The sequence below is a fragment of the Miniopterus schreibersii genome (assembly GCF_964146895.1).
Source record: "Miniopterus schreibersii genome assembly, chromosome: 2".
NCBI classification, from domain to species: domain Eukaryota; kingdom Metazoa; phylum Chordata; class Mammalia; order Chiroptera; family Miniopteridae; genus Miniopterus; species Miniopterus schreibersii.
This window is the reverse complement of record NC_138102.1, coordinates 103,903,935-103,930,970: the sequence shown is the minus strand read 5'-3', so window position 1 is coordinate 103,930,970 and position 27,036 is coordinate 103,903,935. Positions and strand designations below refer to the sequence as shown.

General features: G+C 42.1%; 1 protein-coding gene across 4 annotated transcripts in view; it reads right to left on the bottom strand.

The window, feature by feature from the left end:
- SPATA13 (spermatogenesis associated 13) overlaps positions 1-27,036 on the bottom strand; it is a 310,734-nt gene that overhangs the window by 69,186 nt on the left and 214,512 nt on the right. For all 4 annotated transcript variants that reach the window (XM_081130574.1, XM_081130575.1, XM_081130572.1 and 1 more), the window contains one exon: positions 4,886-6,535. In XM_081130574.1, the coding sequence (XP_080986700.1) occupies positions 4,886-6,535 (1,650 nt within the window). The remainder of the gene's footprint in view (positions 1-4,885; positions 6,536-27,036) is intronic.

Below are 27,036 nucleotides of genomic sequence, written 5' to 3'. Positions count from 1 at the left end.
CTAAGTATTCTACACGCATCACCTTGTTAAATCTTCACAGCAACCCAACGCCGTAGGTAGGCATCTTACTGCACCTTAGACAACCTTGCTGGCTGACTGCCTTCTTGTCTAGTGCCTGCCTCCTCCTCCAGGCTGTTACAGGTAGCCTGGACAGCCATGTCCCTCCTCAACTGATGCCCCCTGCATCCCCCATCATAATCTTTGAGACCCCACTCAATGTCCTTCCCCAATTATGCCATTCTTCACCCAGAGTTAATAATTCTGCCTTTGGAGCTTCTGTGCTACTTTGTACACTCCTCATTAGAAACTCATCACGTGGTATCATAATTACCTGTACACATTCCAGCCTACCAATTAGACTGTGAACCCGAGAGAGTAAGAAAGCGTTTTAAAAAACTCTTTCTGGTCCCTATGGCTGGCATACAGTAGCTAGGTAATAAATGAAGAAGAGCCAGGCTCAGAACTATGTTTTAGAGGAATTAGTTATTATTTACTATGTGTCGTTTCATTCACTCCTGTTCCTTCCTATATATTCTATTTCAGAGCCGTATTACCTCTGAGCTTTTATTGGCAATACATTCCTGAGAGCTTTCCCTCTGGTCACCCTTCTTTCCAATTCTCTTCTTTACCAGTGGTGGACTAATTCCTCCAAAACACAGTTCTGAGCCTGGCTCCTTCTCTGTTCAAAAATATCCTTGATTCCTCCATGCTCACCAAGTAATGTACAGATTCTTTACTTTGGAATTTCAGAATGTCTCTGATCTGGACCTAATGAGTTTATCCTAACTTGAATCATTGCCCTACACCAAAACAAGTTACATTACTTCCTATTCTCTCAAATCACACAAAAAATCTCTGTACAGCTAACAGCTGAAATGTCCCACTGTTCTCTCCATAACTACCTGCAGAAATCCCACCTGCTTCAAATCAGATTTGATCACCCTTTCTAAACCTTCCTTAATTTGGCACATGAGTAAAAACTACAACTCTTCTGAAATCCTAGAGCATTATGGTTTTACCTCTTTTGTGGGATTTAATCCATTCTGCATAGGTCTACTGATTTAGATACATCTTAGCTCATCTATAATCTCCTTGGCATCTCCTACTCTTCCTAATAGAGCTACACCTAACTCAGTGTCTTATACCTGGTAGGTGCTTAACAAATTTAGTTTGGTACATTATTAAAATATCATAAACGTTAGGTTATGGCAAAACCTAACTCATGCATTTGAAAGAAATTAATGTGAAGTCAAACTAACTGAAGAATGTCACAGTCCCCCTGAGGCTGCATTATACAGTGGCATGTTAAAAGCCAGTTTTGGAAAAATTGACCTTAACTGGCCCATATCGTAAGCAGTTGGGTCAACCTAGAATGGAAAAATCATCTAAACTGATAGTAATCATCGAGTGACAGCCAGTGTTAAACTCAAGGCTAAATGTTTATCATGCATAGTTTCCTTAGTTCTTAAAAACTCCAAGGCAGATAAAGCTATTCCACATTCTACCCTTGAGAAGACTGAGGCCAACAGAAGCTCAACAGTTTGCCCGATATTAGGGAACCAAGATCCCAGCCAAACTAGAAACTTTACCAAAAGACTAAAGCTCCCTGTGAAGGAGTTACAATGGATTCTCATCATTTAAAAGAGCTTCATCTATGGCAGCGATTTTCAACCAGTATGCCAAAAGAGTTTTTAAAACATGCCATACCTGACTGTTTAGTCAAGGGCACTGACCTCTTTTCCCTTAGACTGTCAAATAAAAAAATGACAACAGCCAACACAAGAGCCGTCTGGTGTGAATGAATCAAAATTATACCTATTTTTTTGGTTAGATCAACAAAAAATGTAACATTTTTTGGTGTGCCCCAAAATTTTAGTAATTAGTTTATGTGTGCCATGGGATAAGAAGGATGAAAATCACTACCTACGGCATATTTCAACACTATCACGAATTACTGAACTTATAAAGATCCCTTTACCAGTGACCCAATTCAGCCAAAGGCATTCCTGCGTGGCTCGGCAGGAAAACCAGCAGTAATGCTAAGTTCCTGTGTCCGTACCTTTATAACGTTCAGAGAGCACTGTGGACAAGTATAAATGCCACACTGCATGTTTAAACCAAATTAACGATTTTAGGGATTCTGTCAACTGATCTTTGTTCTTACAACAAAGTTTACCACTAGGTGGCAGAAGTATAACGTTAAGGAGGTGATTTTTCGACAATGCTTTATAAATGAAGGTAGCCCAACATTTTCCAACTTTTCCACAGTAATATAAAATCTTACTAAACTGTTTAGAGTTTTAAAAAATATTTTGCCACTTTTAGAGTGGCTAGTTACAAATAAATGATTTTAAATAAAAATTTATTCTCCCTTATTGAAAATTCATTATATTTTAAATATCGTAATATGCAGATTTCAACCATTTTGTACTCAAAAATAACCACAGCTTAAACTAGCTCTACACATGAAAGTAGGACTATACTATTAATACATTTTTAAAAATACACTATCCGTTAAGATACAGTAAAGACTGAAATTTAATTCTGTGTAATGCTATACAAGATAAATAAAACTGCTTTTAACCCATGAAGATTAAAATTCTTACATTTTGCAAGATGTTTTTTTGTTTCTAAATATAAAAATAAAAGAGAAAATCTGGGACTTCTAGCCTCCAGAATTGTCACAGAATAAATTTCTGTTGTTTAAGCAAAAATAAATAAGTAATTAAATAAATAAGTAAATAAAAATAAAAGAGAAAGTTTCAGGTTATATTTTACAAGCACTTCCCTTCAAGTAAAACTAAAGATTACCAATACATAAAATAAAAATTGGACAAAATTATCATATTTTTCTTTTTGATATTTACATTAAAAGTACAAGAGGAAGCTTGATGTGCTATGTAATTCTGAGGAAATGAATGCAGCTTAAAAATGTGGTGACTGTCTTAAGATATATTTGTAGAATTATCCATCAACATGTATGCAATTATAATAACTTATGTCTGTCTGCTATCCTTGGTGATCCCTTGTAGGTAGAAATTAAATCATATATAACTAAGAATAACAAATACACATGTAAAACTACATAATGGTCAAATCACTCAGGGAAGTAAGTAAGTTAGAAACTAATCCTTGCATAGCCGTGGCTGGGTGGCTCAGTTGGTTAGAGTGTCATCCCCATGCGCCAAGTTTGCGGGTTCGATCCCCCGTCAGGGCAGGCACACACAAGAATCAACCAATGAATGCATAAATAAGTGGAATAACAAACTGATGTTTCTTTCTCTCGCAAATCAATTTTTAAAAAATGAAACTAAGCCTTGCATATGTTCACTTAATATGCACTCAGGAACAAAATATTTTAATGATTATTATTTGCTAATTTTGTTAAACAAAAAAATAAAATCCCCACCTTAACATAAAAATCCTCCAGATCTATGCAAATCCTTTTATGTGGAGGTGGGAGGAGGGGTGGGGGAGAGTCCCAAACCATAAGTGTTCAGGGTGTTTGGTGGAAGGAATTGTGCTTCATCTCATCAACCAGGAAGGAGTGAAGCCTTGGCCGATCATACAAAGCAGAGCTAGCAGAACTGGAATGCCTTCCCAAGGCTGGAAGCAAGTCCTGTGTCCTCACAACTGTTACACAAGGCTTCTTTGGAAATCTGCAAATGAGCAAATGGTGCTCATAAAGAAGACCTCTGGAAGACATACTGGCCCTGAGGTCTCATGCAAACCTAGATCCACAAAAAGTGAGGCCAACTCACTACTCTGGCTGCCCAGGGATCCTTCAGGCTGATTTAGATCTCCTGAAAGTAGCCTGCGATAGGCTTTGTTTCTAAGTCTCTCTGTAAAGCAAAGGTCAATAATGGACAGTTCAGAAGCTGTCCTGGTTTGCAAAAGATGTGGCATAATGGTTTATCAGCGGCATAATGATTTATCAGCAGCATTAAGCCAAAACTGAGGTCCTCTTCAGGGATCGGGAGAAGCAGAAGTTGCTAGGAAATTATTTTCTATGGCAAGCACCAATTCACACCTGTTAAATAGTCTGAATTATATGTGAAGAATAATTGGCAACATACCCACATGGATGCATTTCCTCATCTTTCAGCTCTGCAAGGTAATATTACTGAATGCATTTATAAAGAGAAAATTATACAGTAAGGTAAAGTTGTCTGACTTGACAGGATATGAAAAGAACATTGCTTTTGTGTTCTTGACAGTTATTAGTTGATTCAATTCATGAGATGCTTATGTTCTACTCTACAAATAAGCACAATAACCATCATAAAAGTTTCTCTGAACTGCCATTGCTTAGGGCTTGACAGGTATCAAACTGCATGCTTCTAATTCACTCCTAGGAAATAAAACGGACTTAGAACGTGTAATGGTCTCTTAACACAAAGACTCTCATTTACATGCACTGGGTTGAAAAGGAAACTAAAACCATTTAGAAATCTGTGGGCAATAACAAATGTTTCAAAAATCAAAAACTTGACAGCCTCTATTAGCTGCCTGGAATGGAACACAGGTCTTTTTCAACCCCCCCACCCGCACCCCCACAATCTAGCACATAGCTGGTGCTCAATAAATATATTTTGAATAAATGGCGTGGCAAGTGCCATCTCAAGGAATTTCCTACATTAGTGTTCCATTTCAAAAGAGATAAAGGGGACCTCTGAATGTGAACAGCAAGTAGACAAGAAGAACTGTGATGGTGGTAGGACAGTGAGCTCGGAGCCCACCCGCTCCGGCGGCAAGTTAAAGAAAAAGAGTAAACAACAAGGAAAACACTGTACGAGGGCAACCTCCAACAGGGCTGCGGGGCGGCGCTGTCACAAGCGCCCCTCCCGCGGCAGGCAGTCTACGAGAGGCCCTGCCCTGCCCTTACCTCCTCCTTTTCTTCCGGACCCGAAGCCCCGCCGAGGCTCAGCTGAGGGTGGCTGCTGGAACCGCTGTCCTCAGGGCCTTTGTCACATGTGGCCTGTACCGACTCCGGGAAGGACACAAGGCCGTCTGCCCTTTCGTCGCTGTCCGCTGAACTCAGGGACAGCGCGCTGAGGTTGCTGGGACACTTGGCGCTTCCCGCGCCTGGGCTCTGCGGGCTAGGGGGCTTGGGGGCGGTGGGCCTCAGGGGCGTGAACTGGCTGCCGGGTTTTGGCTCCTGGGAGTCTCCGCGCGCTACTTCCCGGGCCGTCGGGCCTGGTGACGAGCCGCCGGTGCGAGGACCGCAACTCTGGGCCTCGAGAGGAAACACGGCGGTCTCCACGTCCATGCGGGGGCCCCGCGGGGCGGCGGGGCTGAAGTCCGGGGCCGCGGCGCACCGCCGGCGCTCCAGCTCCGCGCTGCTGGACACCCGGCGCGAGTAGTCGTCGTGCAGGCGGCTGCGAGGCCCGGGCCGCGGGGTGGCGTCGCCGGGCCAGGGCGCCTCGCCCTTGGGACGCTCTCGCTTCCAGGCCGCGTCCGTGGCGCCGCTCACCAGCCTGAGGACCCGGTCAAAGTCCTTGGCCCTGATGGGGCTCTTCCAGCGCCTGGGCCTCCTCTCGGACCCGCCGAGCTTCTCCGAGTCGGCAGAGCAGCTGCTGAGCGTCCGTCGGGGCGCCGGCCGCTCGGGCGCCACCCTGAGGTCGGCGAGGTTGGAGGCCGACTTCCTCTTGAAGGAGCTCTTCCTCAGGAAGTTCAGGTTGTCCGTGCTCTTGCTTCTCCGGTAGGCGATGCTGTTGTTCTCCGCGTCTCTCACGAGGATGGCGCACAGCGGGGGCTCCCGGGCGACGGGGGACGAGGGCCGGCCCGGGGGCTCCGAGTCCCGGAGGCTGATGCGGCCCAGGCCGTAGGCACGGCGCAGGCTGCGGGAGCGGTGCGTGCTCCTCTGGAAGGCGTCGTCCGCCTCCTCGGGGTCCGAGCCGTCGGACGCGGGCCCGGGCTGGGGGAGCGCGCTCGTGGCTTCCGGGGCGCCGCGCGTGCCCGCTGGGATTCCCACGGCCGCCCCGTTTGGGAGGGCTGGGCCCAGGTCAGGCTCCGAGGCCGCCTCCTTGGCGGCATCTGACCCCTCTCGGTTTTGAATTCCTTGAAGGATGGAGGACTTCAGTTTTTTAAAAGATCCCATCTTCCGAAAGGAGGCGAGGGCGTTCCAGGTGGAGGAGTGCCCCATCAGCACCACGGAGCGGGGCCGCTCGGCGGCGCCCGCCCTCTTCCTGCTCACGGAGAAGAGGCGCACGAACTTGGCGGGGCCGAGCCTGGCGTCCTGGGCTTCGGCGTCACCAGCGGCGCAGCCTCCGTTCTGACAGGCTGGGTACGTCACCATGCTGGGGTCGGTCGTACCCGAGGCTGAACAGGGGATCGCAGCAACTCGCCCGTGGCCGTTCTGGGCTGTTGTCATGTTCTTGGAGCCGGAAGCCCGTGGCCACAGGGCAGCGCGGCTCAACCCCACGTGCGCACCTGTGTCCACCAGCCCCACGTGCAGACCTTCATCTCCGCAGCCGCCGCCCGCCTGGCTTTCACACCTGCTTTGCACATCAGGCTCCTCAGTTGTGGCCACTGCCTGCAACAGAGAACAACAGCAGGATTTAGCCATTTCCCCCACGAAGGAGCCTTTATAAACAGGGGCAAGTTATTTTGTTTATTAACTGCTAACAGACAAAAAGGCATGCCCCATAAATGAGCTGATCAAATAAAAAAATTTTAATTGTTAAAGTTAATTCATTTCACAATAAAGGAAAGAATGCAAATATACATCCCTTAAAAAAAAAAGATAATCATGGGTTGTGCATTCAATATGATGGTAAACTGAATCCACTGAAACTTAAGTTCTGAAAAACTGCTAGAATGAAAAAGCCAAGGCATCATTCAAGACTGTCTTCTCTTTGCTTAAAAAGAAAAAAATTTTTAGTTTCAAATAAAAAAAGCAACGATTTCAAAATGTGTCACAATGAAATGTCAGCTTATGTTAAGTATAGCACAGCTAATAGGCAGACTAAGTACTTAGTATGTACAAGAACTAGTGCAAGATGCTCTCAGCCGCTTACTGTCTGTAGAATACCCCAAAATTCTAATGAGAGCTACAAAATGCTGCAGGAACACAGGAGTGGGAGGGACAAGCTGAGGTCGTATTAGGTCAGCTTTGTGAAGGAAACCACATTAGTGAGGGGCTTCTGCCAACAGCATTTCAACTGGCAGAGGAATGGAGAGACATGGGGATAACACTGAAGTACTAGAAATTCAGAAACAAAAATTCAAATTAAATATTGCACCTTCTTCCTTTCTCCACATGCCCTGAAGCCCACCACACACGAAAAGCCTGCTCTCCTTAACTTTTCCCATCAGGCCAAGTCCTCCTCAGCCTTCAAGAGCCAGCTTAAATGTCACAGTCCCCCTGTTCTCAATAAATGACTAGTGAATGAATGAAGAAAGGATCATGATAATAACCATAAAAGGCTACCATTTATTAAGTGCTTACTACACGTCAGGCCCCTGTACTAAAAGCATTAGAAACAACACGCCACTGAGTACTCATGCAAACCTAAGAGGTCAATAGAATGGCTTTCATTTTATAGATAATCAAATGGCCGCTCAGGCAGATTAGGTAATCTGTCAGGGGATCCTGCAGCTGCCCCCTCCAAAGCCTGTGCTCTTCTCCACTGCTTCAAACTCATGAACAAACACAAACACAGCAGTAGAACATGCACCTCAGGTGTCTGACTCCAAGTTCAGTGCCTCATGACATAACCCTGACTTAAGTCAAATACCAGAAGTCCTTATGATGCCAATCAATGCCATTACCTCCAAAGGTAAAATTAAAAGCAGAAGAGAAGATGGAGAAGTTGTTTAAAGACCTGGAGGTCAGGTCCCAATTCAACTTAGCCTTTCTGAGTGCAGAAGAAAATCTGATTTCATGCAAAGAGATCTGATCTGCTTCTACTCTCCAAATTCTCGAACGGGTTTGTTTTTATTTGCCCCTGTGTCATGCCCAGTTAGGAAGGATTCTCAGGACCAGCCATAGTTAAAGGGCTGATTCCATCTGAGACCAGGCACACTACAGAGACTTCAAACCCTAGAGCCTTTCTGATGTTCAGTCACCCAATTCCATTAATCAGAAGCCTGATGGGGCCACCACATGCTCTCTGCAGTTTAATGTTATAATGGAGCAATTAGGGGCCTGAAGTGCTGTGGGTTGCATTTGAATGAGCCACATAAGCTGAATCTTGAATCACCCTGGCAACAAGGCTAGATGTGACATCTAACCAGTTGCAAAATGAATCCAACACTCAGCATCCCCTGTCCACCTGTATGTACTCTGGGAGGGACTGAGGATTGTGACTGTTTTAGCTTTTCAGAATCTTGAAACAAAGCAGTCAGTTTATAGTCAAGTCCAGACCCAGGGACTGACTGACTGCATATTATGTAGTAATAACAGTCTTGTTATGATCTGTACTGGATACAGAAGAACAGGCAGGAGCCCGTATTGTGTAATCTGGCTGAACAAAGACATATTACTGACACCACAACTAGAGGGCACTAGGAGACCTTTTATAACCCAGGATGAAACTGTGTTAAACTGACCCTAAGGACTCAAGGGGTACAGGAAAGTACTTGAAAACTGGCATGAGCAAAGGAAGAGGAAGTAATACAGGCATGATTGGGAGGAAGTATATCTGGGTGGCCAGCTGTCCCAATTACCGCAAGGGTGAGAAATATTCCAGGATTTAGCACTCTCATGGCTGAAACTAGGATGGCTGGCCATCCTACAGTAAGTAAAATAATATAGTTAGAAGGATGGCTTGATGTAGTAGTAGAAATTAAGGTAAGAACAGGTTTAGAAAAGCCTGCATACCATTAGTCTAACACTTGGAGACTGTCTGTAGGTGTCATCTTCTTTAAGAATTCCTTCCTGATCCCACTCTAATGAATTAAATCCCTTACTATGTGGGTTATAGATATCTCCCCAAATTGCTTTACCCAAACATATTACAATGGTAGGTTTATATGGCTGCCTTCAGAACAAAGCTGTGAACTCTTAAACAGTAAGAGTGATGTGCTTTACACACTTAGATTAAAGATTATCTTAATGTGAAGTTGTATAAGTGCTCCTGCCTTTCAATATCTGTACCAACGTAACAACTCATTATAATATACCACCATTATTTTTCCAATGTGAAGAAGTTTAGATTTTTAGAACACTAAAAAGTCTAAGTATTTACCTCCAAAATTTAAATTTAAAACTTAAAATTTATTTAAGTTTTAGGATAAAGACCCAGTAAAATACATGCAGAAAATCAGTTTCTAATTGGAGCAACATGCTTTTTAAAAGACCATTGACTTACTATTTGGTTCATGTAGCTGAACAACGTGATTGTTGTGTCTACTTGGAAAGAAACTGAAAATCACGGAAGAAAGCTTGTCCTGGAATTTCCAAGTAACATACCAAGTTGCATTATTTAGAACTAACACTTTGACCTCTATTAACAAGGATTGCAATTCAGTCAGTGGTTTTGTAGCCAGGCTTGTAACTTGTGGGAGCTCTGCCAGAGATATTTATGAACAGAACTACAAGAAAGAATTTTAGATGGGAATATTGTGAAATCCATTGTCTACAAGCTAGATTCTGGGGTGTATGAACTTTAGAATAGAACATTTTAGTCACAATGAGAATTCTCTGAAAACAACTATGACCAGTAATTTTTAAATAAGAATTTGTACTTGAATTTGAAATTCAGGGATATATACCAAGTTAAATATACAAACAAGAAGGTATTTGTAATATGTTGGTATAAATTATATTAAATGGAACACTGGAAGAAACAACATTGAAATCTGAAATGCTAAAGGAGTAAAAGTATAGATCCTTGAATCACCCTATAGATCTCGGGAACTTCTGACCACTAATTGTAAGGATTAGGACACTGGGGCCAAGGGATCTGAGACTTACCCATGTTCAAACTACTACAGGTGAAACCACAGTGGGCTTGGAATCAGAGGGACCGGGTTCTGCCCCAGCAGTGTCACCTACTGGCCAAAACCTGGTGGTGGTCCTAGACTTCCTTTCCTTCCTTCAGTAGTCACCAAATGTAAGAGATCCTTGCTCAGTGTGGGCTGCCTCTGCCTTAATTCCAGCATTTAGGACCTTCACCTGGATGACTGCATTAGGCTCCTGACAAGTCTCCTGTCTTCTGTTCTGACTCACCTCCAACCCAGCCACAGTGTCCTTCCCAAACTGCAAATGGAGTCATGTCACTTCATCTAGTGCTATCGCTACCCTTGGAGATGCTGAGATGTCAAATCACCTAAGCCTAGAACACAATACAGAGAACCTTTCTCATACTACTATGCTCTGTGGTATTTTGTTTGCTCCCAGCGTTTTTCTCCAGCCATTTTTGTCTCTCTGCAGTGTAGAGAAGCACAATCCCCAGGCTCCTGTGACAAGTGGCTTCTGGCCAGGTTGTCCAGTAAGAAGCATTGGTAGGAGATGCTCGGGTATTTCTCTCTGTGTGGGCTGCTGCAGTAGCTTTTCCAGCAGCTGCTGAGGCTCTTCTTTGGCTCCAGCTCCAGCTAGGCAGCTCCTCCTGCCAGGTGGCACAGTGTCCGGCTCAAGTAGCACCACCTCTTGCCTTTATCCCTCCAGGCTAGGGGTGGTAGACTCTTCCTGCTATTGCTCATCTGAGTTCCTCACTGTCTTCTCTTTTGTTTTCAGCTGTGTAAAAATCTCTAGATTAATTCTCTTTGTTTCAAATACCTAGAAAAGTGTCTCTTTTCCTGACTGATATGTGTTTTGCCTAACTTTCATTAATTCAAATCAACTTTTCCCTAGAGGAACTCTTTCCTTCCTGTCCAATTCAGATGCCCCTTCTGCGTGGGCTCACAGCACCTTGGGCACGGTTATTTTAGCACTTACCATACTGCTCTGTAATTCTGGTTTTTCTGTCTGTTTTCTCCACTAAACTCTGAAAAGGTTGAAAATGTCTTTCAAGGCAGAAACCAGATCTTATTTAACTCTATTCTCAGCATTCAGTAAGTTCTGACTGAATGAATGAGGACAACGCTACTTCTTTGGCACAACTTAGGTGTGTCAACCTAATACTTGGGACCAGGTAACTCTTAGTTGTGAGGGCTGTCCTATACATTTTAGATGTTTAGCAGCATCCCTAGCCATGGCCCTAAAATAATGCTATTAGGAAGAAGAAATATAAAATATAGAGAAAGCTCTGAACACCATGAAAGTGCCATGAATTAGTTCACAGTGATTTCTTTGAAACTACTGAAATTTATCATTTTCAATCATAAAAAACAGTGTTCAATGTCTTGTTTGATAGTACTGATAAAATAGTTTGATAAACAATTTTTTAAAATGGTAATATTGTTAGCTACATTTTCCCATAGTAAAAAGCTCAAGTTACTGAATGTTTATGTTCCATTATTGTAACAGTTGTGTCTTAATTTTGTAAATTCTATTTTATACATCCAGTGAAAAAGAAAACTTAATACCATAGGAAAGTAAATAAAAACATGCTAATAGTTACACTAATCACTTTTTAACTACCAATACAGGTATTCATTTTAATAGGTAGTGAATTTATCTAGAAAGGCTAGTAATTTGAGTGGTCAGATTTCACAACTTATATATCTGAATTAAGTTAATATGCCAATCAAGAATTTTATAAATAAATGTTTTGTAACACACTTAAAATATGGTTAACATTAATGTTTAAATGTAGATATTGATTAAGATACACTTTGATTCATTTGTCTTAATGTTAATCAGCAATACATGAATAAAAAATGTTCAAAGAGGGTCCTAAAGTACCGTAATTATTAGGAAAGTGATTTTCTTCTATAAAATTATATATTTCCTTTAAAATAGAAAATATTTCTTCTCTAAAATATATCTTGGAAATAGTTAATACAAGCCATACCTTAATATTTTCCCTACTTTTCCCCACATAGAAACAAACACAGAGAGGCAAGCAAAATGAGAAGACAAAGAAACATACCCCAAATAAAAGAACAGAACAAAACTCCAGAAAAAAAAACTAAACAAAATGGAGACAAGCAGTCTACCAGATGCAGAGTTCAAAACACTGGTTACAAGGTGCTCAAGGAACTTAGGGGAAGGGTAGATGAACTTAGTGAGAACTTCAATAAAGAGACAGGAAACATAAAAAAGAACTAGTCAAAAATGAAGAATAACATTTCAGGGAATCAACAGTGGAGCAGATGAAGCAGATGGTCAAATCAGAGATTTGAAAGATAAGAAAGCAGAAAACACCCAATCAGTACAGCAAAAAGAAAAAGAATCCAAAAAAATGAGGACAGTATAAGAAGCTTCTGGAACAACTTCAAGTGTATCAACATTTGCATCATGGGGATGCCAGAAGGAGATGAGAGAGAGCAAGAAATTGAAAACCTATGTGAAAAAATAATGATAAAAAACTTCCCTAACGTGGTGAAGGAAATAGACACACAAATCCAGAAAGCATACAGAGTCTCAAACAAGATGAACCCAAAGAAGCCCACACCAAGATGCATCATAATTAAAATACCAAAGGTTAAAGACAAAGAGGGGATCTTAAAAGCAGCAAGAGAAAAATAGTTAGTTACCTACAAGGGAGCTCCTATAAGGATTCCAGCTGATTTCTCAATATAAACTTTGCAGGTCAGAATGGATTGGCAAGAAATACTCAAAGTGATGAAAAGCAAGAACCTACAACCAAGATTCCTCTACCCAGCAAAGCTATCTTTTAGAATCAAAGACAGATAAAGAGCTTCCCCAACAAGAAAGGCTAAAGCAGTCCAAAACCATCAAATCAGTTTTACAAGAAATACTAAAGGGTCTTCTTTAAGAAGACAAAGAAAAAAAGAGATTAAAAATATGAATAATAAAGTGGCAATGAAAACATATCTGTCAACAGTTACTTTAAATGCAAAGGGATTAAATATTCCAATCAGAGAATGACTGGATAACAAAACAAGACCCTTACATAGGCCGTCTACAAGAGACTTACTTCAGATTGAAAGACACATACAGACTGAAAATAAAGGGATGGAAAAAGGTATTTCATAAAAATGGAAACACACAAAGTAACAAAAAGCTGGGGAAGCAATACTTATACCAAACAAAATAGACTTTAAAACAAAGGCTATACAGAAGGGATAAAAAAATAAAATTAAATTAAATTTAAAAATAAAATAAAATAAAGGCTATATAACAAGAGACAAAGAAGGACCCAACAATTCCACCTCTGGGTATTTATCCAAAGAAACCCAAAACACTAATTCAAAAAGACATATGCATCCTTATGTTTATTGCAGCATTATTTCCAATAGCCAAGTTATGGACGCAACCTAAGTGTCCATTAATAGATGAATGGGTAAAGAAGTGGTGCATACCTACAATGGAATATGACTCAGCCATAAAAAAGAATGAAATCTTGCCCTTGTTAGCGTGGCTCAGTTTGTTGAGCATCATCCTGTTCACTGAAAGGTGGTGGGTTCAATTCTGGTCAGGTCACAGGCCCAGGGTGTGGGTTCGATCCCCAGTCAGGGTGTGTGCGGGAGGTAACCAATTGATTTTTCTCTCTCACATCAATGTTTCTCTCTCTCTGTCTCCCCGCCTTCCTTGCTCTCCCTTCAAAAATCAATAAAAACATATTTTTTAAAAATTTTGAAATCTTGCCATCTGCAACAACATGGATGATCTAAAGGGTATTGTGCTGAGTGAAATAAGTCAGACAGAGAAATACAAATGCCAGATGATTTCACTTATATGTGGAATCTAAAAAAGAAAATAAATGAACAAGCAGAACAGAAACAGACTCTTAGATACAGAAAACATTTTGATGGTTGCCAGATGGAAGGAGGGGTTGGGGGACTAAGTGAAAAAGGTAAAGGGATTAAGAAGTACAAATTGGTAGTTACAGAACAGTCATGGGGATGTAAAGTACAGCAAAGGGAATAAATTCAATAATATTATAATTGTGTATGGTGTCAGATGGGTAGTAGATTTATCAGGGTGAACACTTAGTAAGTTATGTAATGTCTAATTACTGGATTGTACACCTGAAACTAATATAATATTGTATGTCAACTGTAATTGAAAAATTTAAAAATATATATTTAAAGTTAAAAAAATAAGAGATCATTAAAATATTTTCCCTACTCTTAGTCCAAAGGAACTACTTTAACTTTATCACATGTAAAATAAATGTTAATTTGTATATAAATTAAGCCTATTAAAGTTCTTTATAAATCACTTTACCCAGGAAATTAAGGTTAAATGCATTCAGACTTGGGTTAAGGATAAGGTTCTTCATTTCATAGAAAATATTGTCATATTAACCTAGTACTCAAGTCATCAAACTGCTTTCATTAAGTCAAGATGGCTGTGAAAAAAATTACAGATATCTAAAAGACACTCAGATAAGTAGTAATAGTCAAAATATTTGACAATAGTAAATGCTTTACTTTATTGCAAGTATATAAATTTTCATTTTGAGTAAACTGCAGTTTGGGGATTAATAGAAACAGCACCATGGTGCTTCCTCTTTCCAATTTGCTGAACTTGCCCATTTTATTCTCCCCTTTCCCTTCCTGTTAGGTACTTTCCTTCACTCCAGTGCCTTGCCTAGAACCTGTTGAAATCAAGACTCTGACCAGAAACTGAAAATTCTAGTACCCCACATTATATGAACAGGTTGTATTCTAAAGGGTTACTTATGGGCAATCCATTTCCCTACAGATCCTGTCCAGCAAACTATCTTTAACCGATAACCTAACTACCATTGAACTTAACCATAATTTATAACATTTCCATAGGAAAATGCACTTAAGATTCAACTGCGGATTCTAGTTCCAAGAATGAAGTTTCCTTTCCCCACCCCGTAGTCCTTAATACACAACACTCTCCCTCTCCTTTCCAACCCAGTGTGCACATGTCAGTCCAAGGGGGAAGACCCCTCCCGCACGGATCTGGTATATCCTAAGGATCTCTTCTGTTGGAGGGTAGGGGGGATAATTCAAAAGAGCCAGTGGCTCTGGCTTCATTTAAATATCTAATCACTTAAGTTCAGTGTTTACAAATTGAAAGTATACATAAAAACATAACTGCGGATGAGATTGAATCGTCGTATCTTTGGGGAAGGTGTCAATTTCATACAGGTATGTGACTGTCTTGGCTTGCCCTATCTGGGTTACTAGGCTAAACCACATTCCTGTGGGTGAGGACGGGGTTTCCCAACGGGATGGATGTTTGCTTTGTCAATATATGGGGCGGTGCGGGTAGAGAAAATGAGGATTTGCAAAGGCAGGCCTTAGACCAAAGAGGAACATCTCCCCTTGGTGTCTGAAGCTGAGGGCCAGGCAGGATTAGCAAGACATGCTAGGGTAGGTCTGGGTCTGTGCAACAGCGAGCATGATTCTCTGCACTGTACTTCCCTGCCATTACCCCAAGGCTCAGGGAAGTTCCAGCCTCTAAACCGCCCCTTCCTCCACTCCCATTTTAACACTGGGGTCAAAAGAGCCTTGGGACGCTTCAGGAGTCACTGCCAATTAAAAGTCTGAAGACAGCTAGTCCTCATGCCCTGCCCACTGTTTCTCATGGTAAATAAGAGCGCAGCAGTAACCACTGGATTCACGGTTAGAAAGGCTACCAAATGCCTGCAACCAACGCCAAATCTGATGTCACCATAGGAACTGTGCCTCCCCTGCACTTACCATTCAGAGCAAAGAAAGTTTTCCAGATGGATGGCCCTAATCTCGAAGGCACTTTGAAGGTCACTGGAGCAAAAACAATGTTTCTGCTTGCTAGAGGCAGATTTAGCAGGATCTGGAGCTATATGTTATTGGGCTCACAGTCTATGGCACACAGTGCAGGCTGCACAGAAAACCCCATCAAGGATCTGAGCAGCTTGTGTATCCAGCTTTTGATTAAACATGTAAACTGTCTAAAAGAGTATATATCTGTATTGTATTTTCTCTGCATTTATTTTACTACTCAAGTTTTGTTGTTTTTGGTTTTTGCATAAAATGTGTTTCTAAGCATACAACCCCAATTCATAATACTGCATTTTGAGGAAACAAGATAAACTTTTGACTCAGTTTCCATCCAGGAGAAAATTAGGCCTGAATTTCGGGAATGTCATAGCAGCCCATTCTGCAATCACTAAAGACAGAGGTCCAGAAAATGCATTTTCCCTGCTCTGCTCAATCAGGTATCCCGCAACCTCAAATTTGTGGTTCACATTAGAGCAGTTGCTGAAATGCCTTATACTGTCTAATTTAAATTGTCTTCTACTTAAACTGACATTTGGATATTGTTTCCTTGTAAGCCCTTGCCTCTTGGCACAGCCGTCCCCTTTAGGAAACACACTGGATAGCAATGTGAGATGACGCCACCAGTGAACAAAGCCAGTGTGAGTGAGCTATTGTTCCTGAGCCGAGGTTCCCTACCTCATACCTCCAACCTCAGGATTGCTCGGCGGGCTGGCCGGGGCTGATCTGTGGCCACTCTGTTAGAGGAATAGGCTATTATGGGGAGCCATCCTCAGGGGACGTCAAACATAAAGAAAACTTCCTGCTGCTCATTACGAAGCCACATTCTCACACTCTCCCATGGCTCAGGAAAGCAAGCCCACCCTAACTACAAAGGAAAACTGAAAGAGGGGCAGGGGGCAGGATCCTGGTGAGGAAAATTTATAGTGGAGGAAACGTTACCCATTTCTCAGGTGCCTATTTCTCTGCATTTATTTTTCCCTCAAAAAGGGGCTCACTAGCAACTCAGGAGGGCTCCCCAGCAGCTTCTTTGGAGGTGGTTTTTGTTTAACCATTCTTTCTACGCACAAATGTTTGTGGCCAGAAGCTTCCATGGGATCACATGACCCGCTCCATCATCACTTAGCTGTTTGTTTAGGGGACCGGCTATGAGGAAGGGCCCAGTTCTTGGTGCTGTGCACACAAGGTCTCATTGCTGCAGTAATCAATAACACTGATTCTATGGATACAGCCACTGGTGGCGGCTCATGATCTACTCTCTCTACCAATCCACTCCCTACTGCTGAAGCAGGGCATGTAGGAGACAAGCCATGCTAAATAGCTTTATCCCTTAGACTCTTCACCCCTCCAAGGAGCACTTTCCTTTCCTCCCATTTTCAGTCCTGACTCTCTTCCCAGTCATGTCTGTCATTGTTAACCTGTGGCCCTCACAGCCCATAGACCTCACCCAAACCTCCAGTGTGGTGCCTACCCGGAGACCTGGCCAGAATTCTGACACGTCATTCTCTCCTCAGCTTCATTTGCCTGATGTGGTTCTGGTTTTCACAAGCCAGGAGCTTCCGGATGCTAAGAAAACGTGACAGGAGCATGCATCCAACTTTGGCCACACACCCCACTGGCACAGCTCCTTTGACACAGAGCATGATAACGTTTTAAGTATGGCAGACGCTTGGCGAGGCCTGACATGAAAGAACTACTATATTCTGTCTTTTGTGAAAATTTCAAAACCAGTTTAGTTTATGTGGTGGAATAAAATCCCCAAAAGTAAAGAATAACAAAGACTGCCCTGGCCAGTATGGCTCAGTTGGTTGGGCGTCGTCCTGGGCGCCGAGTTGCTCGTTCTATTCCCCATCAGGGCGCATGCGTGGGTTTTGGGCTCTATCCCTGGTAGGGGGCGTGCAGGAGGCAGGAGATCAATGTCTTGCTCTCATATCGATGTTTCTCTCTCTCCTCCCCTTCCTCTCTCTTAAAAAAAATTTTTTTTAAAATCTTTAATATCTTGAAACTTAAAAAAGGTTAGTTTTTGCATCTAGAATATAACAAGAACTCTCAAAACTCAGTAAGAAAATACCCAATTTTTTAAATTGAATTTACTGGGGTGACAATGGTTAATAAAACTATATAGGTTTCAAATGTACAATTCTATTAACACATCACCTGTATCATGTATTGTGTGTTCACCATCCCAAGTCAAGTTTCCTTTTATCCCCATTTATCCCCATTTTACCCTCCCCTACTTCCCCCCAGCCCCCTTTCCCTCTGGTCATACTATTGTCTACCAGGTTTTTTTGTTGGTTTGCTTAATCCCTTCACCTTTATCACCCAGCCCCACAACCAATCCTCCCCTGACAGCTGTCAGTCTGTTCTCTACCTATGAGTCCGTTTCTACTTTGTTTGTTAGTTTATTTTGTTCATTAGATTCCACATGTGAGTGAAATCATATGGTGCTTGTCTTTCTCTGACTGCCTTATTTCACATAGCATAATGCTTCCCAAGTCCATCCTTGCTGTTGCAAAGGGTAAGGGCAAGATAAGCCAGGGGATCCTTTCTGTGAGGCAACAGCCTATAAAGTGGGTCCCCAGGCAATTAAGAAAAGAAACAGATTTGCTTTCTGAGAGAGCAGCTGCCAAGAACCCAGTGATGACCAGATAAGACCAGGGGAGTGTCCCGCTCAGTAAGGCCAAGCCTCAAAGACTGACAGCTTAAGGCAGGTTAGGTGAAGGAGAAAGGGTGTCAGCTGAGGCTGAGTTCCTGGGCCTGGGTTCTTACTTTGCCTTTTTTGCTAGCTCTGGAATCTGGGCCAGTCACACCCCATCCTTGACCTCAGATTTCTCAATGTGATCCTAATGCTTCTCTGAAATATTTCTAAGGGTTGTTATAAGAAACAAATGTACCATAAACAATATTCTCATTGAAATTTTAATTATGTTCACAGCATGACACCTTCCTCTGTAAAGCATAAACTTTATAGAAACAGGTTAATAGAAAATGACATTTTAGAGCACAATTTCTAGATCAAAAAGAAGTAAAATACTCAGTTGGAAATTTCATGGACTTAAGCTTCTTAGATCTGCATCTGGACTTACGCAAAAGTAGCATATCCTGCGCAGCCTGTGAGGGTGCGGAAAGGCGCCCAGGTGCATGGGTCACTGCTGTGCAACTAATACACGGAAGCACATTCCTGCCCTAGAGCCACCCTGACAGTTCTAGGGTCACTGCCGGATGGAGGTTAAGTACAGTCAGCATGGTGACGGACCAGCAAAGGACTGCCTGCATTTGGGTGGGAGGGAATGTGGCCTCTGAAACTAAGTATATATTAAAAGCCATCATCTCATTTTTAATCAGCTCTATCTTTTCTCCATGCATAGGAGTAATATATGCCTCAGGACTCTTTCCATCTCTAAGTGTGAGATATAATAACAGATGTCTCAAAATTTTGACAAGTAGTATCCTAAAAGTCAATTGTTCAGAATTTAAAACACATTGTCTTGTAAGATTCTCATATTATTTGCCCAATCCCATTTAATCCATCATGTAAATAAACTATGTTACTAATAAGTAAAAAGATCAAAAACTAAGTTAATAATAGTAGTTAATAAAAAGATGAACCTGATTTCTTTGGCTTAGGGGCTCCTACAGCAGCAGAGGAAGGAGAGCTGTCCCCTTTCCGGTGTGACAAAGACCCTCTGCAGTATTTAGAAATAGGTGCCTTGGGCTCTGGCATCCCCTGACCTCCTTTCTGTACCTCATCCTCCTTGAGCTGCTCTCAGCTGCTCTCTTGTCCTCTCACCCCCCACAATGCTCCATTATGCAAGAGGTCACTTCTGCCTCTGGGCCACCTTCCATTTCCCAGTCCAGGAACGTCCTCGATGCCGTAGAGACAGGGCAAAGCCACACAGGCCTTCTTTGCTGTCTGCTGTGTTCCCAATGGGGTGACTTCAGAGCTCAGGGACAGGAATGGCATGGCAGAGCAGTTACCTCTGCGGAAGCAGGGCTGTGAATCTAAGCCTGTCTGTCCCAAACAACGCCCGCCTCTCATGTTTTTCAAGATATGGCAAAGTAGCTGTTCAAGTGTGTGCTCCAATGAGAGCAAATTAACTATATTCAAATTTCATTTAAAAAAACAACCCTGCTCCAAACAAGCAAGCAAAGTTTGCTAGTTCAATTCTTTTCCAATTATCACTTCAGAACTATAATGATATGGCAATCAACTCTATAGGCCTCAATAGTCCCTCCTGGACCAACTGTTCTGACGCAACAGCCAGGTGGTTTGGCAATAATCGCTGCCTCAGTTGCCTCTGGGGTGGTTACATAAGCAGTGCAGGGCCAGGTGCAGGTAAGAACACCTGCAAAGTCGACTCAAACTGTCATCATGTGAGTGAACGTAAATTAGAAAGAAGCACTGATGGCCTCAATTTAAATGAAGCTCCTATAGCCTGTTTCAAAACTTCTTGAGACTTCCACTTGGAACAAATTAAACTCAGCACACTGATTTCTGAAGAAGCCAAAGCTTTTCTCAATTTTCTTTCTTCTCTATAATTAGAAACATCCCTTTTCAGACAGCCAATTGAAACTACTTAATAAATAAAATGTTTAGGCATTTCTTTTGGCTTAGGAGCTCATAAAAGATTTACTGAGACACCAGGGCTCACGCACGGAGAAAGTCTGGGGGTCCTCTGGGCTGAAGGGTTAAAGCTATTGGCAATTCCAGATCCACCTGGAATATGCTCCACGGCAATCAGGCCTTTCCTGACCGACTGACATGGAACAGCTCACTGAGAAAAGCCAGTGTGAACTGCCATCCAGACGTCTAAGAATTCCCCTCTATCGATCCTGCCTCCCTGGAGTCCAGGCAGCACTGGGAGATGATGGAATTAGGCTGCTAACATCAGTCTTCCTTGGGCACATGCTATATTCTGTGTTTCGTTCCACAACAGAACAATCGAATCGGAACCACTGTGCATCATCTAAGCAACATGAATATGGAGCACATTCTATTCATCCTGTTTGGGAACTGAACCTCCTCTTCCAGGTACTCACTGGTATAATGTTGATTCCTCTCAGTTCCCTCACTATTGTGGAAGGCCACCAGGTCCTTGATTTTAAACAGCAATTCTGAGCCTCTCCTGACAATCGCCTTCCTCCAGCTTGCTGACAAAGAAATTCCACTGTCAAAATTGCTGGCAGCCAATAAGAACAGGCTTGTCACTTCCCAGCTGAAAGCTCTACAAGAGCTCCCCAAGCTCCCCATCAGGCAGTGCTGCTCAACTTCTCTGAGTTACCCCTGACAGTAATGATCGATAAGAGGGGGGTGGGGGGCAGTCTGTATACCCAGTATTCTCAGCACTCATAACCACCCTCTATTATCACACCCATTTCACAGAGGCAAAATCTGAGGTTGGGCCCTAAGATCACCCAGGAGAAAGTGATGGAGCCAGCATCTGCAGCAGGTAATCTGGCACAGCCCTGAGCTCTTAACCCACTGCAACTGCCTCTCCTGGTGGCCCAAGAGGACCAGTTCACACCTTGGGGAAAGGCTGAGGTAGCAAGTGACTGAAAGCAGGAATTTGAAAGTTCCAGGATTTAACTTTACAAGTCATGCAAATTTGGCATTCTTTTCATAAGGTTTGTTTTTATAAAAAACAATGCTTTCCATGTCACATCCATTAAAGATGGTTATTATCCAAAAGAGAAAATAACAAGTGTTGGTGAGGGTGTGGAGAGATTGGAACCTTCTGCACTGTTGGTAGGAATGTAAAATGCTGCAGCTGCTGTGAAAAATAGTGTGGCAGTTCCTCAAAAAGTTAAATACAGAACTACCACATGACCCAGCAATTACAGTTCTGGATATATACCCGAAAGAATTGAAAGCAGGGTCCTGAAGGGATATCTATACACCCGTGTTCATAGCAGCATTATTCACAATAGCCAAGAGGTAAAAACCACCCAAATAACCATCAACCAATGAATGGATAAAGAAAACGGGATATATAAATACGATGGAACACTATTCAGCCCTAAAACGGAAGAAGATTCTGCAATATGCTACTACATGGACGAACCTTGAGGACGTTATGCTAAGTGAAAGAAGCCAGTAACAAAAGGTCAAATACTGTATGATTCCACTTACAGGAGGCATCCAAAGTAGTCAGACTCATAGAGACAGAAAGTAGAAGGGCAGGTGGCAGGGGTTGGGGGGAGGGAGAGGGAGTTAGTATTTAATAGTAGAGTCTCAGTTTGGGAAGATAGAAAAGTTCTGGATGGATGGTGGTGATGACTGCACAAGAATGTAAATGTTGTGCACTTAATGCCATCAAACAGTACCCTTAAAAGTGGTTAAAAATGTTCAATTTTATACTATATATATTTTATTACAAAAAAGTTCTAGCTAAAAAAATTAAAATAAAAACCACAGTGCTTTTAGTAATTTACCAGTTAAATTACTTTAAATTTTCCAAAATATATGATTCAGGAAGATTCACAATTATCCTATAGTTTCAAATATTCCTGAGCCCAAAGCTTCCTCAGGTTTTTTGCCTGTACCGTGGAATAATAGCACCAGAAACCTTAGAGGATGCCAGTGAGGACTCGATAATGTTATTCCTGCATCAGTGCCTGATGGTAGCAGGTGCTCTGGTCAGCTCCTGGTTGTTAATCCACACAAGGCGCTCTGTGATGTGCCTTCTGCCACCATCACCTATAAGATTCAGTTACAGTCAGGCCGGGAGTGGCTCAGCGGTAGAGCGTTGACCCAGCATCCAGGCGATCGGGGTTCGATTCCCAGTCAGGGCACATGCCTGGGTGGCGGGCTCGATCCCCAGTCGGGGGCGTGCAAGGAGGCAGCCGATCAATGACTCTCTCATCATTGATGTTTCTATCTCTCTATCCCCCTCCCTTCCTCTCTATGAAATCAATAAAGATATATATATATTTTTAAAAAAGATTCAGTTACAGAAGTGAAATTTCCTCGATGGCTTCCCAAAAGTGACAAGTCCTGTGCTAAACCACGATGCTGTGCAAGCCTGCACTAACACACACCCAACATAGAGTGACGTTTGTGCATGACTGGTGCACCCCCCCACCAATACAAACTCCTTGAAAATGGGACCGGTCTTAGTCATTCTTAGCCATATGGCATATATACAGGCTGGTACAAAAACAGGTTTACAATTGTATGCAAAACACAATTCTTGTATTATTACTTATTAATCATTGTATTATTTTTCATACGAACAACTGTAAACCTACTTTTGCCCCACTGTGTGTGTGTGTGTGTGTGTGTGTGTGTGTGTGTACTGTGTCTGGCACCTAACAGCAGCTCAATAAACACTTGATGAAACTTTCAGGGCCTCTTTATAAATGTTAGGTGTGGATATCTATAATGGAAACGTATCCATCCATGGGAAACACTACCAAATTCTTCCGTAAGTCACCTGTATTTTATTTTTAAAAAAAAGTATTTCCAGCTTTTTTCCCCACTTACCTACCAAAAAAAAAAAAAAAACAAACAAAGGAGGGAGAGAGAAATAAGAAATCTGAGAATTGGACGACCCATTGAATTTAAGCCAAAGGAAATAAATACCTGATCCCACTTCTTCACTTCAGGAATCAGCCCTAAAATGAAGGGAAGGCCCCATATTACTGAGGTCACGCTTTCCCGATACACACATGGGGCTGCCCATCTCCATGTGGCATACAGAGACCTACATACATGTCTAATCCTCAGTAGCCATGGTGCAGGGAACAATGTGAAAGGCCACAGGAGTTCTGTCCCTTTCCCTCACTTGACACCTGACTAACCAGTCACTAAAACAGACTTTATCAAACATAGCTGGTGAATTTGAGGCTGCTCTGTGTGGAATTTAGAGAGCAGACATGACAAAAGTTGAAATGCTGATCTAGTATGTCTTCCTTCTCTGTGAAGGGGTAATCACCCAGGCACAAATTTACATCCTCTGTAAGACGGCCCTTGACACTTGGGGGTGGGGAGCTCTGAAAGAGACAACTCTATGTGTCTGTTCTTCAGAAACCCTCGCATGACAACCATCATAGCATAACTCTAGGAGCTTTCTTACTTCCTAAGTTAGAGTTTCACTATTTTCTATCAACTACTCTACCACCAAATTGGACAAGCATGTGGAATGCTTCCGCTTTACAGCATTCTGCGTTTCACACAATACGCGGTGCTTACAACACTGTGATCTCCTGTGAGTGCTTTGCTACCTTCTGCTGAGTGAAAATTTCGTATCTTAAATAATAAAAAATGTAAATGGAGAATCAGAACAAAAGGAAAACACCCACCTAATGAGAGGGTTGTCACTTTTTCTACCCAAGCCTTCTGAACAGGAATATTGGATCTATTATCTATTATTATGCAAGATTCTCCCTCATATCCCCCTTTCAGGTATTAAACCTCATTTTTTTTTAATATATCTTTATTGATTTCAGAGAGAGGAAAGGAGAGGGAGAGAGAGAGATAGAAACATCAATGATGAGAGAGTCATTGATCAAGCCCGCAACCCGGGCATGTGCCCTGACCGGGAATCGAACCCTGATTGCCTGGATCCCAGGTCGACGCTCAACCGCTGAGCCACGCCCGGCCGGGCTAAACCTCAATTTTCGTGTTCTTCCCCAAGTTGCATACACACAGTAAGTCCTGGGAGCATTCTAATACTACACCTCATGTAGAGATGAACCTAAAAAACAGGAAACAGGGGTGTTTCCTGAGACCAGCCCTGGGGCTCCATAGGCTGAGCTGCTGGGGGCCCTGTGAAGCTCTGGTACAGGTGAGAAAGTGCTCAGGCAGACATTTGTCCCCAGGCTAGTCTCAAGAATGTGCTGTTCTCTCTGGGACCAAATGCCCTTTTTGATCATGGGAAAAAATTTTATGGCTGCTGGGCTGCCTATTTAGTGTGGCTGCGCAGCTTCCCAACAAAAGCAGGCGTGGGGGCCCAGTCACAGGAAGATCAAACTTCTACACAATGAGATTATGAATGTCCTTCTGAAATTAAGTCTTAGAAGAATTTAAAACAAACTCATAAACACACACAAAATAGTATCCTTACCTACTATCTTTTAAAAGCAAGAATAATAATGTACTCAGATGTATCAATGAACATAGGAGTCAAGTATTATAATCATTTATCTTAACTATATAAAAATAAATGTTGCTACAACACAGATAAACCTCAAAAGCTAAGTGAAACCTTAAAAGGGTAATGAAAGAAGACAGACATGAAAACCACACACTGCATGATCCTAGTGATGTACTGAGATGTTCAGAGAGGGCAAATCTATAGAGACAGAGAGTAGAGTAGTGGTTTGGGGGGCCGAGGGAGGAAACCAGCAGTGACTACATGTAGCCATGAGGTTTCCTTTTCAGATGATGGAAATGTTCCAAAATTAGATAGTTGCAGAGCTCTGTAAATTTACTAAAAATTAATGAATTGTGCGATTGATGTGAATTTTATTTTTATATCAGTAAAGCTATTAAAATTATAAAATTAATTATAATTGCCATGTAAATAGTCTAATAAACATTCTGAAGAGAATTTACACAGCAGATCACATAGCTCAGAATAAAGCATCCAGGTAATGAATTCAGTCAAAAGAGCCAAAGTATAGTTCCCAAATCCTGCCTCAGAAAAATCTGTAACGTACCTCACAGCGTTTCTATCCTCACCACCAACTACAGCACAAAAACTATCTCCTCTCTTGGTGATTTTTCTAGCACTCTTTTTAGGGACTTGGAAACGAACCTTTTGATTTCTTAGTATTTTCCTGTTTGGACGTCAACTTTTCTCCATGGCACAAGCCTACATTACACAGGAGAGAAAACCCAGTTCATGTGACTTGTATCACTTAGTGACAAAGCGAGACCTTCCACAGCCAGACCATCACCAGCTCTCCAGCGAAGCGCTTTCGGCAAGTCAGCACCGGGCCGGACTGCCCAGCACGGCACGGCAGCCAGCACTGCTGTGTGGCGTCAGGGAAGGTGTTCGAGTAAATCCTAAGAGTTCACAGCAGAAGGAGAAAATGTTTTCCCTGTTTTTCTTTTCTTTTTATTGTATGTGTATGAGATGATGGATGTTAACTAAACCTATTGTGGTAATCATTTCACAATATATGTTAAACCAAACCATCAAACTGTCCATACACCTTAAACTTATATAATGATATATTTCGATTATTTCTCAATAAAACTGGAAAAAAGGCTTTTTAACGTTATCTTTGGGATATACCCTGGATGTGATCTGAAAGGTGAAAGGTTTCTCATCTACAAGCAACACTCCTAGGGCTGGTGAGTTCTCCATGCACCTCCCTCCCAGTCAGATTCAGAATATAAAGTCTGACCCGTGTGAGCTGCGAGCAGAGCATGGGGCCCTGAGAGACACTGTGTGGTGACTGGCATAGTCAGGCGAGTGACTTGGGAGCTCTGTACACAGCACAGATAATACCCAGAAACCCAACCCTTGTGTTAATAACCACACTAACATGACTAAGGTAATGGAAAAACTAATATCATTACATCACTGAGATTCAGAAATGCCTCCAATCTACGTCCGAACTTTGTATGTGTGTAACCTTGGCCAGCTGATTTAAAAATTCACATGAAAGAATGAGGGCTTGGAATACCTGCAATACTTCCAGGAAGGGGGTAGGGGACAGGGCGTGAGTCATGCCCTGCCAATGTCAACAGCCTCAATTTTAAAGCAAGAGTAAAGCTTGAATATTACATGGAATTTAACATTTGAAGTGCAGAAGTGATAGTTTGTTTTTTTAAACTTGAAGTGATTGTGAGATTTTTATGACCCAAAAGTGATTAGAAAAGTCATGAGACCTGCTTGAGTTTTCAAGGAGCGGGAAGAACTAATCACAGAGTTAATTTAAGGGGAACACGGGGAGCAAAAAAATACAGCTGCTTTATATTCACATCTCATACCTTATGCTTATTCAGTTAGACAGTTATATAAAGAAAAATATTGTTTAGGAATATATTTGTAAGGGGAAAACCAATAAAAGAAAAGTTAACGAGTGATAATCCCAAAATTCAGTGATGGTTACCTCTTGGGAGAGGCTGGCAGGGCTTGAGGACAGGGAGGGACATTCAAAGATGTTGGTGGTATTTTATAGTTCAGGTTGGGTAGTGCATATATGGTATTCGTTAATGTTTGAACTTACACATGTTACAAATATTCTTTGTATAAGTTAAATATTTAACGACAGTTTTTAAAAAGATAGACAAGTCTTAAAAGGATGGGTCAAAAAACACTAATATAAATA